Below are 19995 nucleotides of genomic sequence, written 5' to 3'. Positions count from 1 at the left end.
CAAAAATACCATCAAACAGCTGATCTTCGCAATGAATGAACTCAAGAGCTCTCTAAAAACTGTTATTTAAGCAGAGCATAACATTAAGAGAGTTTTGCATGCATTGTAACGAAAACCGTATGATAATGTGAGAGAAGGCATACATACATACATACGTACAGTCAAGCCAAAGTAGTTTTATGGACTTACTAACAATAAACTACTATTCAGATAGTTTGCAACGTTCGTAGGGTAAGCACTTGGGTCGATGATACGGTTCATATATAGCAAAAAATAAAAATAAAAAACAGAAAAAAAAAGAAATAAGAAAAAACAAAACAAAACAGAAAACAAACAATAGTAAAAAAAAAAAAAATCAATAAAATAGACAAACCGATGGTCGTATTTGGCGCGTGATTATTGTAATAATTTTATACATAAGAAAAAGATATAATAATAAAAATTAAAAAAAAAAAAGAAAAAAAAGAAAAGAAGGGAAACAAGTGAAAAAAGATTGATTGTTTGATTTGAAAATGATTGAAAAATTATAGAAAATGTTGTAATCGCCTTAAAAGGAAACGCATAAGAAATTTTTTGTAGGCGCGGAAGTTTACTTGCGCCGCTAGTTATTGATATTTAACCATAACTTTTTAACTCTTATGCAATCTATGTTTAAAACAACGAAAACTTTTTGTTTTATTTTTATTGTTTTTTTTTTTTTTTTTTTGTTTTCTTTTTTCATATTATAATGTGTTCGAAAGAAAAGTAAAAACATCTTTTGTTTCGCTTCTTTAATTAAATGATAATTTATGTGTATTTGATTAGCAGAAGAGTTCCGTTTATATTTCAAAACAATTAATTATTTATTGCTTTTTTCTTTACAAACAACTGGCAACAACAAATAGCAAGTGAAAGTGTAGAAAAAAGAAAAAAAATATATATATATATTTCTTCTTATTTTATCTATTAATACTTAACAGAGCTTGAGATCAACTTGTTTTTATTTTATTCTTTTAAACTTGAATCTTAAATCTAAATACATATACACAGTCGAGGTAGCTTCCTTAAGAACTTGACTTTGTTGATGTTTATCTTAAAATGCAATCGAACAATATGAGTGTACGTACACAACCCTGAAGTGTTTTTCACATCCTTTTGCTTGAAAATTTCAAATCAAATTTAGTTAAGTTCATGCAGCTTGATGTCATATGTGGATAGCGGTGACTTGAAGAGAACAAATATACGAGTATTAGTTTTTGTATCAAATATCCATTAATTCGTATAAAATTCTAAAAAATTCACCTGCTATTTAATCATGTAGTGACTGTTTACTTGTGCACAATGTGCTTTCAGGTTTTAATTTTTGATCACTCAGCCAAATTGTTATTTCTTCTCCAAATGCCACAGGATCGCATCTTATGATTATATAGTATATGCATATGTGTGCTTGAATACTGCAAGATTCTCTCCGATTAATTGTAAGTAATTATAAATTTGGAACGAATACAAGACCTTTTCTGTCGACGCCGTCCTACACATTCCAATATAGCGTTTCTTTCTACACGCGACTCTTACCGCACTGACCGTCACAGGTTGACGTCATTTCGAATTTTCAATTTTAACACACCCCTACATTTGCTTTCGTAGGAACTCGCTTCCAAGTCTGTCCATTCGTCCGCATGTTATCGGAACTTGGGCAGGTCTGAAAGCTAATATAAAAAATCTATATTTGGCATTCTATCTTTTTAACGTATACTTGCTGGCTAAATAAAATTAAAAACTTATTTACAATTTTGAACAAACAACTCAAAAAAAAAAAAAAAATAAATAAATTCTTCATTTTTTCATTAGGTTCTATTAACAATTTAAGAAAGTGAATTGAAGTACTTTTATTCCAGTACCATATAAACCGAGATGTTATCTGGTATTCTTGCACAGTATTAAACTATTTCTACATCCCGCCCGGGAAGATAAGGACGTCCTGGTTTTCTTTTTTTTACTTTATTTCTACCGTAATATCTTCGCATTCACGATAATACCTATATATATATATATATATATAATAATAATAATACCTATATATATATATATATATTATTATATACGGGTTTCCTTTCAAGAGGCATCTTGCATCTTTGGCTTTCCACTATAGGGCGATGCCTTCAAATATTTTGCTTAACAGTTAACTAATGGCAAAACATTCTTGAAACAATCTTACTTCCTGAGAATTCTTGACACGTAATTCTAAAAACATTTTATTTTATTTAATTAAAAGTCGTGGACCATTGCAGTTCATTACTATAACTAGTCTAGCTTCGGAGTTTCGTTGAAGAGACTATGAAATTGGATAAGATCATGCTTGGTTACTAATCGCATTTGTATTCTCGGAAACAGTTATTAAATATTCTAAAATTAGTATTAAAGGCATCAACGTCGTCAAAGATACATTGTTGCATAAAGATTTGCATTTGCATAGATTTACAATTCATTTGATACTACAGCTGTTCAGGTTGCTTACGCGAATACACTTTTTCTTAATCGTTCTTTAATAAAATATTTTAAAGGGGCAAAAAAAAAAAAAAGTCGTATTAGTGTTTTTCACACGTTTCTCAACATCCATGTAATTTGAAATTAACTCTCAGACAAATTGTTTATATATATATATATATATATATATATATATATATATATATATGGCCACGCAAAAGCATACACATAATTCCAGTCCTTCTAATAGTAAATAAATGTGCAAATAAATTAATTACATCAGAAATCATTGCCACAAAATGTTTTGAAGTGTTTTTCCTTTTTTTTTTGTTTTTTTTTTTTTTTTTGTTTTTTTTCTTTTGTCTTTTTGCTCGTTCATGGCAATTTTTGTGAAATAATTTACCCGACTAATGCTGAAAAGTGTGTGCACATACAAGACTTCTTAACAAACTGACCATAGCTAACTATAAAAAAAAAAAAAAAAAAAAGAAAAAAAAGAATTATAGTGTTTTGAACACGCGATTATTGTTTATTGTTGTTGCAAATCAATCGAGACATTTTGCAGCATTTGTATTAAATTGATCCAAAAAAAAAAAAAAAGTTTCGTTTTTTGCTCTTGTTTTTCTTAATTTCTGCACTAATAGTTTTCAAAGTCACGTAAAGTTTTGGTTAATACACTTATGTACATATGTACAAGCGTTCGTACACAAGCATACATGTCTAACTACAATGCTTTAATGTTTTAATCAACTGAAAAAAGTTTACAGTAAAACTAAACCAAATCAATGCGAAACGATTTCTTGTGCAAAACCATATCAAATATCCGTATGCGAGTATGTTGTTGGCGTGCAGTGCAGTAATGCAAAAACAAAAAATGAAAAAAAAAAAAAAAACAGAGAGAGAGAAAAAAAGAAAAAAGAAAAAGAAAGAAAAACTAAATGTATCAGTCAGTAGTTAGTTCTTTACTCTGCACACAGACCCAGTAACCGCTTAAAAAGTTGTTAAAATGCGATAAAATAAATAAAAATTCAATCAAAATTAATTAAAGAATTTTTTATATAAAGAAAAACATTTGAAAATCTATTGTTATTTTAATACTGTTCTGTGCTTTTCCATTAGGTTATATATAGACTCGCGGTGTTAAACTAAACGAAAATGTGGCCAAAAGCAAATTTATTGTATTTTGGCGTTATTTTTATGGTAATGCAAACAGTCAGCACTAAGCCCTCCAAGGATACGAGCGAACGAGCTGATAGTACAAAAAATGCTAATACCAAGAATGGTAAGATAATTTTATTAATTAATAATCCGTTTTAAAGAGTTGCAATATTACCCCACATATTCACACATAGCCTATAGAAATACATAACAGATAACTTGATAATCATTTAATAAGTAAACTAAAAATTATTGACTTTAATATTAATATAAGACTGCGAAGCGATTTGAGTTTTCAATCCGTATGAGTATGTGTTGAATGAACTTTCGATTTTCTAATGATTGCACTTCCTTAGATTACCTAACGTGTGGCTCCATACAATTGATTAGCATAAATGAACTGAATGCATAAAGATAAGACATCGCTCAATAAGTCTTCGGTTCAACTCATTTATGATAACACCATTGACACACTCATACAATTGCTGGATAGTACCAGCCTTCAAACGATCAAGTGTGTTAACATTACTTTACGATCATTAACTTAAAAGCTTAAAAGGGTTGTCCTAATGAGATTACTTATTAGCTCGTTTTGTACGGCTTCCTTCAACTCAAGTTAGACAACTTCAGAGATTTGTGTAGAAAAGCCACTTAATCTTGAACTCTACCTTTCTAGAATAATGGCATCGAACTTAAAACACAATTAATTGGTCTGTAGATGGTGTTACAAGCAGCAAAATTCAAACATCTGTCATTGTTGTTAAACATATAAGAATTTTTTTGAAAATGTCATTACATGTGACTAACATACTAGAAGCTTATTACTCTTCAGCACCGTGCTTTGTTACGTAACTAAAATTTAAGAACCGATTGTTAAACTTTACGGAGAAAGTTTATAAATTTTGCTAAATTTCTTCTCAGAAGAAGCGCCATAGCGCGTAACGAATTTTTAAGTCTGGAGCGCGTTTTATTTCCGACTTTAACCGGACTTTACTCCCAGCCAATATAGGAATAACTGGTTATCATCGTCAATCCTAATGGCATGCCGAACAGGCCGTACCATCGGTTAGACACGAAAGGTAGTAATTTTGTGCCGTCAGGCCGAGAATTGAAGAGTAAATTTGCTTACTACTCGACACGCCGCTTATAATACCTTCCAAATTGTTCGTCGATAACACAAATAGAATACGAAAGTTTTGTTGGGTCGCGAAAAGTCATGCAACAAAAAAGGCATACAGAGATAGACTCTGGCACGCAGCTAGAAAGAGTTTTATGCAATCCCATGTGTATTTTCACACGCAAATAGGTTTTCCTTCGAAATACCGCGATTCGCCTCTCGCCCTCGCAAATCTTAAAACGGCGCCTTCTCTCTAGTAAGTCGAAATGACAAAAATTTCGCAATTCACTTCCGAGAAAAAGAAATCAAAATCTATCTTTGCTTTTCGAGGAAAAGAAAAAAAGAATAACTAGAATAACGTGATAACTGCATTGTGTATATGCCGACCTCTGCTTAGGTATATTTGCATATAAACTAGATATACAAACTACCTGTAATGGATAGAAATCCACTTTTCTGTCTCTTCTCCCTCAAAAACTTTATTTAGAGCAAGCAATAACATTGATCTTGAATTCTTTCTTTCCATTGTAGTGCAGGGCAAGTAGAAAATCAATCCAATCATTTTCGAATTTCATTTACATCATCTTATAGCTATAACTAGCAGTTGCTTTATGGAAATCTTTCTCTTTACGCCAATACTTACGCTTTCTAATGATTTGAGTGGGCTGTGCTTTTGATGAATATTGCAATCAATTTATCAAATAATTCAATATAATAATTTTTTTTACAAATCCGCGAAGCGTTATCGTCTTGGTCGAAATTTTTTCAAGAATCTTAGACGCAATCATTTAGGATTGATTTAACAAATTTGTCCGTTTCACCTTTTGCATGAGCTATAGTATGGTTACGTCAATCCAAGGCCGTCGTAATGGGAAACACTGCAAACTTTTTCCTTATTATCTTAATAACCCCATAGACTATAATAAATTTAAATTATATTGATTCCCTTCCGTACAACAATGTCCATGCATTCAGTTTCAGTTTTTTTCATATGCATTCAAATTTGAAAATGAGTTTTTTAATTACACAGCCTGACTGTCTATTGAAATTATGATGATTACCTTTTTCGAAACTTTCTAAATTTATCCAAAGATCATATTAAGTTATATAAGCACTTGGTTTAATTGTTCAGGGGGCAAAAAACGAAAAAAAAAACGAATATTTATAAGTTACTGTATATATGGATGCACATGTTTGTTTGCTCTATTAAATTTTTTCTTACAATATTGCAACGCATAGAAAACTGTAAAGAAGAGATCTCTCCACTCATTTATAGCCTGACTAGAACGTATTTGATATCATTCGCTCTTTCATCGGCTTTCGTAATCGCTGTCCTAAAATTGATCAAAATTGGGCAAGTTCTTCTTTACCGCATTTACTTTAAATAGCTTAAGAGGGAAAATCATTAGATAATGTTGTTTAATTTGTTGTTGTTGTTGTACTAGTAGCTAATGTTGTTTGCGTAATCAAATACGCTTCTCAAATATGTTATGTTGACATACTTTATATATTATGATCTACATTAGATATGTTAGAAGGGCAACAGCATAGCAGCACAAGTATACCTGACATATATACAGGTTTTATTTATTAATAAGATATTTGTCCACCATTTGCCTGTAGAAGAGTTGAAAATATTCCGCGGAAAAGAATCGTAGATTGTCGGAACAGTTTCCAAGGGAATGTTGTCGCGTTGTTGTATCAAAACAATAGACAATTGCTTAAGTGATGTTGGCGATGAAATTCTACTCCTCGCTCTTTGCTCACTCGTCAAAATTGTTTCGAACTGTTCGTTCAGACGAACGATTTGCTCTCTTTCGAAGTCTGAGAGCGTATCAAGAGACTTGGGGCATAAATTGTGCAATTCCCAAACGCGTCGCATTTTTTGCACGGGAACAGTGATGCCGAACATGCAGCAACATGATACTTGATGTTGCATAGTCTTCAAATAATTTTGTCCATCTATATATATATATGCATAAAATGTATGTATCGACTACTTACGCTTACATAGCATGCTAGATTAAAATGCAAATAGACTGCATTTTATTTACATAAGCAAATAGAAAAAAAAAAAAGCGATAAAAGTTCAAGTCATCGAAATAAGTTAACTTAAGGCGCATATATAATTGCTCTGTTGGTTTTCCTTTTATTGCATTAAATAAAAAATTTGTTTTTATCGTATTATTTAATTGTTTTCATAAATTAAGTAATTTCAAATTTGTTCCACATTAAAATAAAATAGAAAACTTTAACAATTTTTGTTTAAATAATTGCAATTTATTTTTAATTCGTTTCAATTTAAGTAATACCTTAAATCGAAATGAAAACAACATTAACTGAAACTAAAATAGTTTTTGTTTTTTTTTTTTTTAACAAGCGATTAGCCACGAATTCCGGATACCCTTTTGCTTCGAACGCACGCTACTCCTATTGCATCGCTAAGATGATTTATTGCTTTTTCAATTGACTTAATCGGAAATATAGGGAAAAGCTTGGAAATAAGTTTTCTTTAAAACGAGAAACGATTCAAACGCGAAAGAGAAATTTTTTTATCGCCGAACAATCAATGGTAAAATTTGAAAATTATATTATACTTATATAGCTTATCTTGGCTGAGAATAAATTTATCATAAGCATTTTCGATATTTAACGTATTAAAGCGTTTCTTTGAAACCGCAACCAGATGCTGGTTGTAAGAGAAAGTGGTCAACGACGTCACACACTGTAAACTTGATAATGTGGTTTCTGTTGTGATATGTTGTTTACTCGTAATCTGTATAACTTCTCTTTCTCTCTGTTTCTCTCCCCCCTGCCCATGCATACATGCATTGGATGCTGTACCATTTTCAACTTACCCGATAAGGTGCGTACATACATACTTAATATGCTGAATAGTCAATGAGGGCACGTTAAGCGCACACAATGTTATAAAAATAAAAAAAAAAAGTGAAATTTATTTCAAAAGTTGTTACATATGTGTATATTTACGTGCATATATACGAAAATAAAGATCAATTTGATTACCATTATAAAGAAACAAAGTAAATGATGACATAATATCCACATATACGCAATGAGTATAGCAAAGCATATGAAAATTGACAAAGGACGATATATATTTAAATCGTTTTATTCCAAAATTTGCTTAAACAAATCTTTTTTTTTGCCATTATTAATCATTTACATACAAATATATAAAGTAGGAAAATCCGACCAATTTTTTTTCTTAGCCTGGTCTCGTTCAAAAAAAAAAAAAAAAAAAAAACAGTTAGCTTCACAGCGTGTGAAGCGGGAAATTCGTTGTAAAAACTTGTCAAAACCTATGGGGACATAAAATTAATAGACCTATGTGGTCCAATTTTGGCACGTTTCATTTTTATGCCTTAACTATAAATATGAGTTGATTCGCAACGCGACATATAAACAATCGAACGTTTTGTCATATAAGGGTTAAATTTTTGTAGGAACGATTTTATAGTAATGGATTAGAAATATCGGCTTCTCCGATCTAAATGTTTCTCATCAATTTAATACAGTGAAATATTTCTACTCAGCAATTTTCGTCAAAAAGTTTTGAAAAAAAATTCGCATCTTTTCATCCCTCGAGCATTTCAAAATAAAGCAAGAGTTATTCGATGCAAGGCATTTGTAATCGAGTTCGTCTTTCAATATCTCAATAATTCAAAATTTGCGATCTGTGAGATGGAGAGAAAATACATAGTCAGATTTCAAACGAATAAATGGACAGACATGATTACATCGGTTCAGAAAATTATTGTAAGTCGATCGGTTTAATAAAATGTGGGTTTTTCTCAAGTCATTCTACATACATCCGCACTGTATATACTCTGTACCATAAATGGTGGAGGGCATAAAAAGTCAGTAAGAATGTCATGTTTTCTTAAACAACAATAAAGTCGTCTGAGTACGTAGTTGCATTCAATTTCAGGACCAAGTAACTTTCTCGCCACCTCTCGATGTCTTGGTTAATGATAATGAAAAAGAAAGTCTGTTAAACGATTTTCGCGAAACTTCCCAACATTACCAACAGTGAAGTCGAAGAAACCACGATACGCAGATTCTGCTACATCAAAACCTGAAGCCAGAAATGACGCGCAGCGGTTATCTTCTGAGCCACCTAATTATTTTGAAAGTCTAAGGTCTGACTTTGGCTAGCATAAGGCTACGTACCAGTTAGATCCGTACCTCCCTCTCTCATATTGATGGCCTGCATGCCAATGTGAAACAGATTGCGAAAAACTGAACGGTGTCCACTCAAAATGAATTAGTACGCTTGAGCTTACGCTCAGCAATAACACGCCTTGCAAGGCACCAGTTGCAAATGTGTTTAACTTTAATACATGAACGTTTTCAGAGAGGGCCTCATTAAAAATGTACTCATGGGCATTCACTCTAATTCCCATAACTGCTAAGTTCCTAATGTCGGAGTACAGTCAGCATTCACAAATCACATGGTTTCAATTCTCAGACCGACTGATATCGATGTAAATACAAATCTTTGCGTGGCACTTTACTTTAAGCTACTATCACAAGTCCAAGTTACTTGTTAGAGTATCCAGCTAAGATTGACTGATTATCTTCAAAGTATGCTTGCGATGCCAAACTGATAAGAGACAAACTCAAGGAGATACTGAAAGTCTTGTCGATGTGCATATGTTCCTTAGAATGTCTTTTAGATAGAAGTGGGACTCTTTCTTCAAAATTCTGTTCATAACTATCCTGTCTCAATGACTTTACCTTGCCACTGACTGTTATTCCTCTGGTAGTTATATGAACCATCACCTGAAGTGTTGCTGGGTTGCAATAATGCAATAATTGAATGATTTCTTGCTGGAAGTTTATTAGATGGAAGTGGTATTTAGTTAGATGTCTGCATGAGTAGTCGAATAGGCAAGAATCGCGGCTACCATATCGATGCTAGAGTTTACATTGCTCACAGCTTAGTGGGCTGTCAGTCAGTGAAGGTACAATATTTACCGATTGAGCAACGCCTTCCTATTTCTTTCCTTTTTCTACTTCTTCTCGAACGTTGCAGCATTACATGAAGAGGGCGAATACCCTAAAGGAAAAAACGATATGATTTAATATGATATTTAGTCCAACTATTTAAAACGATATGCACTGGCCACATTAGCTGTAAATTGTCAAATAGACTGGAGCGGCTTTTTAATATGAAATAAAATAATTTTTTTTTTTTTTGTATAAGGAATAAACTTGTTGTTTAAAATGATTTAAGTTTTGCTCTGCAATCGTATGAATCGTTATCTGTCGATCAGCTTCAATCGTAATCTTTAGTTGATCGTCATAAATGCTGTTTCTTCTCCCAGCAAGCGGTAAAGCTTTTATTGAAAATTTTCAAAACGAAATTTCGCAAACCAATTTTGGCGAGTGCCTTCTGCTACAGCATTAGTTCCATGTACAGAACATGTTTCTTTATGTCCGTCTGCGGCTCTTTTGCTTTCTTTAAAATAAGAAAGTGAAAACATCTCTTATATGCTCACATTGATCTTTCATTTTACATGTTATGATCACTTTGAAAGTTTTTCACAAAATAAATACAAGTCTGCTCTACATAACTATATAAACCTTTCGAAGCATCTATCAGTTATAACAAGGCTTCGAAGTTTTTATATTTTTGAACTTTCTTTCAGTGTTGCTTTTCAGTAATTGCCGTTATGTTTACTTTGCCGAGCTATGTCCACCTATTGTCAAATTTAATTTAATCATTAACTTTACTATAGATTTCATAACAAATTTCATTAAAAACTAAACAAATCTATATTTCAGGCCTTTAGAGTTTCCAACCAATCAACAATAGATAAGAGTTGCACGGGTCAGAGAGACAGACTCAGTTGTTGACTCAGTTGATGCATGCATTTTATAGGATCTGTGATGATGAGCATATCGCGTATTTTACAAACAGAATAAGAAAGTTAGCGTATTACTCAACCTTCAGACGAACTGGTTATACCTATTTAAAATCCTTTTGGCTTGAATGGTAGAATGGATTTTTGTTGTTTCCTTCTAAATGCAATTTAATAAAATATCTGTTTGATTTTATTGTATTCATAGACATTGATTGATATTGATAAATTTTATATAAACGGCTTTCGCATACGTCTTTTTAAAAATCAATTTCGTGGCATGAAATATTTGTCGGTATTTGGTGATTTTTATATTAAGTAATAAATAATTTTTATTATTTAATTTTTTTTTTTTTTTTTTTTTTGTTTTTCTTTCTTTATTCTTTTCTTATTGCGCAGAAACATGTTTTTTAGTGATTTTAATTTAAGAAATTAATCATTTATAAAATTAAGGTTTCAACATCAAAAAAATCCATTTTTTTTTTTTTTTTTTTGTATTAAGCTTGCGGTAAATTTTAGATTTATTATACCTTACGGTATAATTTAGAATAGATTTCTTATTGTTTAACTTTCAAAAGAGTTGTAAGCTTGTGCTGAAAATTGAATTGAATATATGAAAATAAAAACAAAAAACCAAAAACCAACCTTTTAGAGATTATTTTATATGATTACATGTTTTGGTTCTATTTTTCAAAATTTAATTTAGCTTTTTCTTCAAATCAAAAATCAATAAAAGTAGTGTTTTTATTTATTAATTTTTTTTTTTTTTTTTTTTTTTGTTATTCTTTCAAGCTATTTTGCCATAACACTGCTATAGTGTCATCATGTGGTGAGAAAACAAAAGACTTAAACAGCGAACTTGTTATCGGTTCAATATTAGCAAGGACACCCACATACTTATTTATTTATTTGAAAATAATCGTGATATTCTTAGCAAACAAAGGAAAAAGAGAGAAAAAAAAAAAACAAAGAAATAACGAACAAAAACAAAAAATTATTTTCAAGTATGTGCTTAGAATTTTAAATAATCTTCATTTCAACGGATGAACAATATGACTTTTATTTCACTCTTTGGGCGTTGATATAGTAAATGAGCAAGTACGTTATGCTCCTTAGAAAAGTTTTAAAACAAACTACCGATAAAATTGCCGAAAATATACTGCATTCTTGGCGTGAAGCGCCAATGTCGTGAATGTATGTCTCCACGTAAACCTGCATTGCATCTGCGGTGAGTCACAATTTGAAACATAAGAAGTAGTATCGGCCAGGGATTGCGGAAATGAATAGTTAATTGATCCGCATACTAGTATACAAAACCTCCTTTTTCCGATTGCACAAAAGTTCCCTTGTGACGACGTAAGCCTAAAATAATTCCTAATCGGGTCAAGGTTTCGAGAGAGAATTGAGAGTACGCTTTAAAGCAGAGCTCGGTTGAAATTCTACAGCAACGCTTTTCCAAACATTATGGTGGTCGGCGATCTGTGGTATGCCCCAACGTACACGATTTTCATCACATGGATAGTCTTTAAAAATTTTGAATTGACTTTGAATATCCTGCATTCATTTTTTATTGGGTTGACATATGGAACTAATTGCTATTGTCTTACATATTAAATTGAATACTTTTTTTAAAACGTTTGCTATTTATCTTAATTGGCTGACGCCTTTAATACGATTTAAAAAAAGAGTATTTTTTTTTTTTGCACTTTTCTTTTCACAATGGTTGAACATACAAAAAAAAATAAATAAAATATATGTTGAAAAATTCCTCATGATATTTTCAATAAACTAATAATTTTGGTTTTCATGTTTTTCAAATCATTCAATCAATTCTTCTTTTCAAATAAATGAGTTGGCGTTTGGCACAAGGAGTGCCAAAAATAAATAAAAAAAAAAAAACACTTTTCTTTTCCAATTTTTTTAAAGGTGTGCAAAATATTTATTTTCAATTACTTTATAAATAATAATTCGTGACTTAACGCAGCTTTATATTAAATTGTATTTGAGCAAAAATTTTGAAAATTTTCCATACAAAAATTGCATTGGATTACAGTTTAACATGAATCAACAAGGTGAAGGTTAGTTTTCGTTTCTTCTACTGTCATATATATATATATATTTATAAGCAACGCAACACTGCATTTAAAGCAAAGACTAACTTATTCATAGCACGCATTGTTAAAAAAAAAGCATTCAAATTTATGATAGACATACACATTGAATATGTGCGAGCATATCAGTTACATGTATCGTGCTTAGCCTATTACCAAATTATCTTTAAATATTGAAACAATCATTAGGTTCTCTGTTCAATAATTAGATGTTGTCTATTTTCGATAAACTATTTTAGAGAAATCATAACAAATTTATGTAAAAATTTGCATTTTTACGTTTAACGAATTTATAGTTAAGCTATTTAATTACAGATATTAATAAAATTTTGAAATGAAAATAATTTTACAACAACAGCTCATATGGGAGACTTATCTTATAAATACATATTGCCTCGGGGCCTATATGGTGGGCCTCTTATATATGCAGATTATTGGAAAGATTCAATTATTTAAGAAACGATTTAGTGTTGTGAGTCTGATCACATTTAAGTATTCCCCTTGTGGTCTGATTTTCGGGTAATATTTACAACTACAAGCGCTTTATTGATTGAAAAATTTCTGCTTTTGAAAGGAAATAAGAATCAAACCAGGCCAGATTTGGAGAATAGAATTGATAGGCGCTAGTAGAGCGGTATGCAAATGCTTTCTTTTTCATTTGTCCATTGCCCGACTATCTACGAGTCTTGGAAAACAATGATTTTCGTCGTTAAACTAAATTTTTTCTTCTGCCATTTCCGCCATCAAACGATCTGAACGATTTTAATGTTTCCCTTCAAGCATTGGCTTATTGTTCGACGATCTTGAATCACAGCCTGCAGTAGAGTTGTTTCCATACGTTCGTAGATGTGTGTTGTGCCCGACCTATAAGTAAAGATCTTTTATATCCGCCTTAGTGGCCGAGTAGGCAAGAGTCTCGACTAGCAACTCAATGGCCTTAGATGCTAGTGCTTTAAGACTTTAGTCTTAGAATTTATTCTCTGACTAAATGTATAATAATAATAATATCTCTTATATACGTAGTTGTAATTGTACATTGCATTAATAATAATTGAATTAGGTAAACGTATATTAATATCAATTAGCAAATTTATTCAATTGACACAATTATTTTGAAAATTCTATGAAACTGATGTCATATCCATTTTAGGCAGTTTTGATCCCTTTGGGTATACTGCAATTGGCCATGCATGAAATTTCGAATCATCATCATAGTGATAAGCCCAAAGCTTGTCTGTTATTATATGCAGACACACAATAAACAGGTGTGTTCAGGTGAAAACGATGAAAGTAGTTATGAGAAAGCTTCTTTCTATTTAGAATTCCGCGAATACGGCAGCCCTGTTTCGATCGGAGTAAGTTGTCTTGCTTTGATCCTTACACGCATAAACGCAGTTAATAGGCACTCTGCCAAGGTCATACCATCGGTGCATGGCTTCTTGAGAATAGAATATCGGAAGGAAAAGGCAAAAACTGAGTACCACGCCTGTAGTAGTTACATTTCCTGCCAGCTGTAGCATTTTCTGCATGGCCGAGCAAATCCTTGCATAACCTTTCGTTTATGAAATGAACTTTTTTTCTTTCTTTTTTCTTTACAACCTTATGAACTTTGGGCCCTACTGACGCTGAATGCTTTAAAGTATGCATTCACTTTGAATAGTACCTTCTCTTCATACAAACATAAGTATATTTTACTTTACAATATATTCTAATTCTTGTGAAACAATTTTATCGGTTACGTTAGAATTTTAAATTTTGTTTTTTTTCTTTCTATAAAGTATTTGAATACTGAATAGTTGGGGCACGGTTTAGTCATTCAGTTGGAATGCTTGCATATCCTTCGCGAGAGTCCAACACAAGTAGGTCGTGCGAACATCTAAAACTGGCAGCAACAATACTTTGGCTGCTATCAATGCCATTTATACTTCATATCACAGACTTTTTGTGAATAGCTTTATAGTATAATAAAAATATATTAAATCTTAAATATTAGTTCAGTGAATCAATAAATAAACTTAACCTTCTGACAGTGCGATGCTCTTCGCATTATTTGTTATAAGAAGTAAGCAATTTTTTTATTAATTTTTGGCCTAACAATGAACCGATTAGACACCTGTCTGTTTTGCGATTTTACTTAATCCTCATAAATTATTTTATGAATTTGTTATCCTAATTTGCTGATAGAAAGTGATTGATGATATGATTTTAAAATATTTTGTTTCTTCGTTTCGAATATTTCTGCAAAAATTCATTAGTTTTATTGTATGTTTTTCTATCGGAAGAATTTAAATGGCAAACGAACAAAGTAATGGTTCCAAAATGCTATTTAACATATTACTCAATAAGTTTGTCGGATAAGATATCGATGTCAGCACTATTGACGAATTCATATGACCTTCAGATGAGGCCGACTTTCAAAGGGTTTGTCAAAATTTTTTACAAAATCACAATCGTCGGCAGTTAGCCTACGTCTTTATTGAGTGTTATATGTTACACATATGTAACGCTCTTCTAATTGATATGTCGTTGTGTCACAAACGGAATGAAAAATCTAATCTAATGTACGCGGCAATGGCGGTTTATAAAATATAACAAATAGTTTACGCCTGCCTGTCAAACATTCTTCGTAATGTATATAAATCTTTGATTTGCTTATTAAATTTGACATTGTTTTGAAAAAATGCATAAAATTGCTATACACGGAATACATATCATTGTTAATAAATTTCCGCTTGAAAATTTTCTTAAGTAAGATTTTTGTAATATCATTGCCACACAATTGAAAACGGGTCACGTTCTTCTATATATATATATAAATATATTTATATATGTTTATGTGCGTATGCATTCAAGTAAAGTTAAATGAATGAATGCTTTACACGCAAATTAAATATTCATTGTTAAAGAGCTAATGAATAATTTGATCATTTATCAATGTCGGTTAAGTTAAATGAAAGTGTAGCACTTGTTAAAAGCATTACATAAATTAACTTATTTTTTTTTGTTTCTTTTTCCATTTTTTCTCTTTTTTTTTTCGTTTAAATAAATTCCTAATTCCAAGTTCGAATGTCAAATGTAAACGTTATAAAATGTTCTCTCATCTTTCAAGTGCTAAAAAAGCCATTTTATTATTAACTTTTAATACAATTCAGTTTAACTAATAATAATGATTTGCATGTCACATTATGCTAAATAAGTAAAATAGATAAGCGAGAAAATCAAAAAAATAAATAAATAAATAAATAAAGACGTTATTCGTAGCGGCGTTAATGTTTTGTCTTGACTTATTAAGTCAATTGCACTTAAATTCAAAGATTCTAGTTATACACCCAGAACACGAGTTACTATGATTAAGGTGTTGCTTTATTGTCTTTTTCAAAAATAACAATAAACAAGCGTACATATGGATGGGTGGAATACTCAACACCAAAAGCCGACATGCATGACTTGGATGCGAATAAAAAACAAAAAAAAAAACGCAAAACATGTGTACAAACAAAAGGTCATAAACGTTGCGCAATGATGTTAGAACCGAAAAAGCAAAGATAACAAACAAGAAAGTTATATTCGCTATAAGATGAATCTTCAATCACAGCCCCCCCCCCCGCTCCCCCCCCCTTAGATATAAAATTTTAAAGTTTTCCATTAATTTTGTATAATGTATGACTTAAATAATCGGCTGAGATTTTTTTTATTAAATGTCTCAACGTTTCTTCTTCTTTCTTATTAGTTCTTTTACAGTCGAAGCTAACTCCTTGTAAGATAAATAAGCCAGGATTTCGTATTTTTTTCAGCCAAAAGTCTTCTCTTACAATAAAGAGTTACATACATAAAGAGTTTGCCTTCACACATGCATTGATTGGTAGAGAAGTCCCTAAGTACTATTTCGCAATTCTCTTGCAAACGCAAAAACGTCCCGCAAGCTTTGCGATCGTTCGAATCGACTTGTCTTCTTAAGATATAGTAGCAGCGACTTTTATCTGTCATTTTTTATATCTAGTGTGGTGTAAATTCACGCTCAATCCTTCTACTACTGAACTCTCCTCCTTTTACAATTAAAATTTTTCATTATCTCTTGCTAAAATTTAAGAAAGGCTTTCCAGTCTAGTGGAGACGCGTTTTGAGACATTTATTCTGAATAACTAGTGTTATACTTTGCAAGAAGGTTACGAAGAACGGAATTTTTCCTTGGTTGGAAAATTTTTTTTCTTTAAAAGACATAATCCCGGGGGTAGTCTCATCTCAGTGGCCATTCCGGCCGTCCTTGCCTTCGTTATTTAAATTCCTCACTAGCATAAAAATGCTATTATCTCCTAATAACGGTATAATTCAAGTTCCTTTTTATGTCACTAACTAAAGTACATAGTTCGAATAATGGAGAGAGAGAATGTAGCGGCTAAAAATTACAATTTAAATGCCTATGTTTAATTAAAACGATCTATCGTCGATGGTCCGTCGAACGGAATGGACGGTCTTCGTTCGGAGAGTCCCTAATTCGGTATCTAAAGCGTGCAATCTCAGCGGATGATGGCGACAGACGGTGATATGTTACCCATTTGGCTGTTCGATCCAGAAGCAAAAGGATGTGCAATCTTCTTCGCCACTCTGCCTCTATTCGAAATCGAATTGGTTAGTCGATCACATTCGAAGTACGTCAGCTAACTTATTTCAAATGTGATATTCTTGTTCCATTCAGTTCTGGCAGCGTCTCTATGATAGTCGCAAGAGAATAACAAATTGCTTGCTATGAAAGAAAATTTGTGGAAAGTAAATATATAGGAGTAACTTACAATTGCATGTAGGATTCAAACAAGTCCTACGACTTTCTTCCTCACAAGGTCTGTAAAGGTTTGTAAAAAGATCTCGATGAAATGACTTCATTTCGGTTCAGAGGGTAGACGGTACTCTTATTCCTTTAGTAAGGTACACTTTGTCGGCCAAAGCTCATGCGGATTTAGTAACAGCATTTCGTTCATGTAGCTGTTTTATGAATACATAAACGATTGATATTTATTACCCTTTCGTACCACCTTCCGTAAGTCATTTTAGTCATTCTTAAATTGAACATAAAGAATAAAAATTAAATGAAGAAAATTCTGTGATTAGATATGCATCGAATAAATAGTGCGTTAGGTTTATACGATATGAGCGTCACCTTAAACATAAGTGTTTCACAAAACTGCATGTACTGTAGGAATAGTTTGTCACACTTTTCTGTTTATTATATCTTCAAAACTATTTGTGTTAGTAGGTTTCCTAATCCAACGGAGCATTTATCCAAGAAATTTTGGAGAAATACTGATTGATTAATGCCATTGATTGGGTAAAGTCATTGCCAAAGATGAACTCATGTAATTCTTTCGTATAGTCAGAATATAAATCAGCACAGGCCGTGACGACTACGAGAAGTGCATCTAAGAATTTTTCCGATAATTTTTTAAGTTTTATCCCTTCATATAAATAAAAATTTGTAGAAAAAAATTGATTATGTAATTAAATTACGATTTCGTTTTTCTTTATTTATTTATTTATTTATTTTTTGCAGAAGAATTTCCCGAAGAGGATTCGGACATGTTGATGGAACCTAATGATTTTTCTCCAATAACCATTTTGAGATCTCAAGAGCGTCAATACCATGAACTACCAACAAGTCATTTTCGCCCTTTACTTGTAAATACGCGACATATAGCCCGAGCAGATGTAACTAATCCGACACGATTGAATTCGCCGGACTCGCATAGTCAGGCAGCACAAAACTATTATCCACCGTTCTTTCGTGAAGCTCCTCCTTTGGGTCATTCACGACCTTATTTTTCTTTAACCGACGGTGGAGCCTTGGTACCGAAATTTGCAGAAATACGACCCAATGATGGTAATTTAGTTGCCCATCAGCGATCGCTGGGCTACGATCAAAGTGTTTTAGGTTCGGGAGATTTCGGTGTCATTAGAGGCGGTACTTTTTATCCCGAAGAAGAAATACCATATCATAATGAGGATAGCATTGATTTCGTGCAAAAATACACATATCCCGAAGAACAATTTGCTCATTTCAGGGATTTCGCTGATATTAATACACCGGTCGATTCGGCCTTTTCACAATTTGTGGTTGTGTATCAAGCAAAGAATTCGACCGCAAATAATGGAAAAATACAATCACATCCGAAAAATATATTCGAACAATTGGAATTGTTGGATAAAGAGAAGGCAGCCGAACAGACTAAGCTAAAGAAGATTAGCCAACCGAGTAAAACAAAAACGAAATTAGCTAAAACTAAGATGGAACAGAAAAAGTACAAGAAAAAATCGATGGCTAAAGACGTCGAAGACGAGCCGCTATTGGCTTTAAGTTAAGACAGAAAATCAGTTTATATGAATTAATTTATTAATTTTAAAGTAATAAATTTTTCATCGTCATCACTTTCATTAATATTACACAAGTTGCAACAATCGAAATATAATAATAGCAAAAAAAAAAAAAAAAGAAATTGAAAATTACTCCCAGCTATTGTTTAGAGCAGAGATAATCATTTTCGTTTGAGAACTGCCACCATATACATACATATATACATATCCAAAAAAAAAAAAAAAAAAAGGGGAAAAAAAAAAAAAAAAAAAAAGTTTAATTCATACATGATTTCACCGTCTTTTCTTTTCACACACAAACACCCAAATACACATACAGACACACACATATATATATACATGCATACGTATGCATAGATGCATATATATATATATATATATATATATATATATATATTTTCCTACACATTACACTATTCATACCCTCACAGCAATTGTATTTAAATTTTTTTACATTTTCATTTGCAGCATACGTGTGAGAAGAAAGAAAACACTTTCGTTTTTCATTGCGTTTTATTTACGTTTTTTCTTTTTTTTTTTTCTTTTATTTATGTACATTTTACCTTTTTTTTTGTTTTTTTTTTTTAAATTTTTCTCTTCTTAATTTTTCACTTATATCTGCTTTCCTGAGTTTCTATCCAAGCCCATAATACTCATTGTTGCTTAAATTTAGTTTTACTTTGTAGTTTTTTTTTTGTTTTTTTTGTTTTTTTGTTTTTTGCTTTTACATTTAAATCGAAAATGAGAAGGATTTTGATATTTTTCTTTAAATTACTTAATTTATGCTTAAGAGAGAATTCGTCTATAAAAGAAATGTTTTTAATTAATATAATTCTAAAATAAATTATTATAAAAATGTTATCGGTTTGCTTTTTTTATATGTTTCGCCAAG

General features: G+C 31.5%; 1 protein-coding gene across 3 annotated transcripts; it reads left to right on the top strand.

The window, feature by feature from the left end:
- The first annotated feature begins 203 nt into the window (after positions 1 to 203).
- On the top strand, positions 204 to 19332 carry LOC119637333. Of its 3 annotated transcripts, none has more exons than XM_038033308.1 (3): positions 204 to 231; positions 3586 to 3748; positions 18286 to 19332. In XM_038033308.1, the coding sequence occupies exons 2-3, from the start codon at positions 3622 to 3624 to the stop codon at positions 19089 to 19091; spliced, it is 933 nt and encodes a 310-aa protein (XP_037889236.1). In that variant the 5' UTR covers positions 204 to 231; positions 3586 to 3621; the 3' UTR covers positions 19092 to 19332. The 3 variants fall into 3 exon arrangements, with proteins under 3 accessions (XP_037889236.1, XP_037889244.1, XP_037889227.1); XM_038033316.1 differs by lacking the exon at positions 204 to 231 and adding an exon at positions 384 to 401; XM_038033299.1 differs by lacking the exon at positions 204 to 231 and adding an exon at positions 719 to 1457.
- The last annotated feature ends 663 nt before the right edge of the window (positions 19333 to 19995 follow it).

Source organism: Glossina fuscipes, unplaced genomic scaffold, assembly GCF_014805625.2.
Source record: "Glossina fuscipes isolate IAEA_lab_2018 unplaced genomic scaffold, Yale_Gfus_2 0, whole genome shotgun sequence".
Lineage (NCBI taxonomy): Eukaryota > Metazoa > Arthropoda > Insecta > Diptera > Glossinidae > Glossina > Glossina fuscipes.
This window is presented reverse-complemented; position numbering and strand designations above follow the sequence as displayed.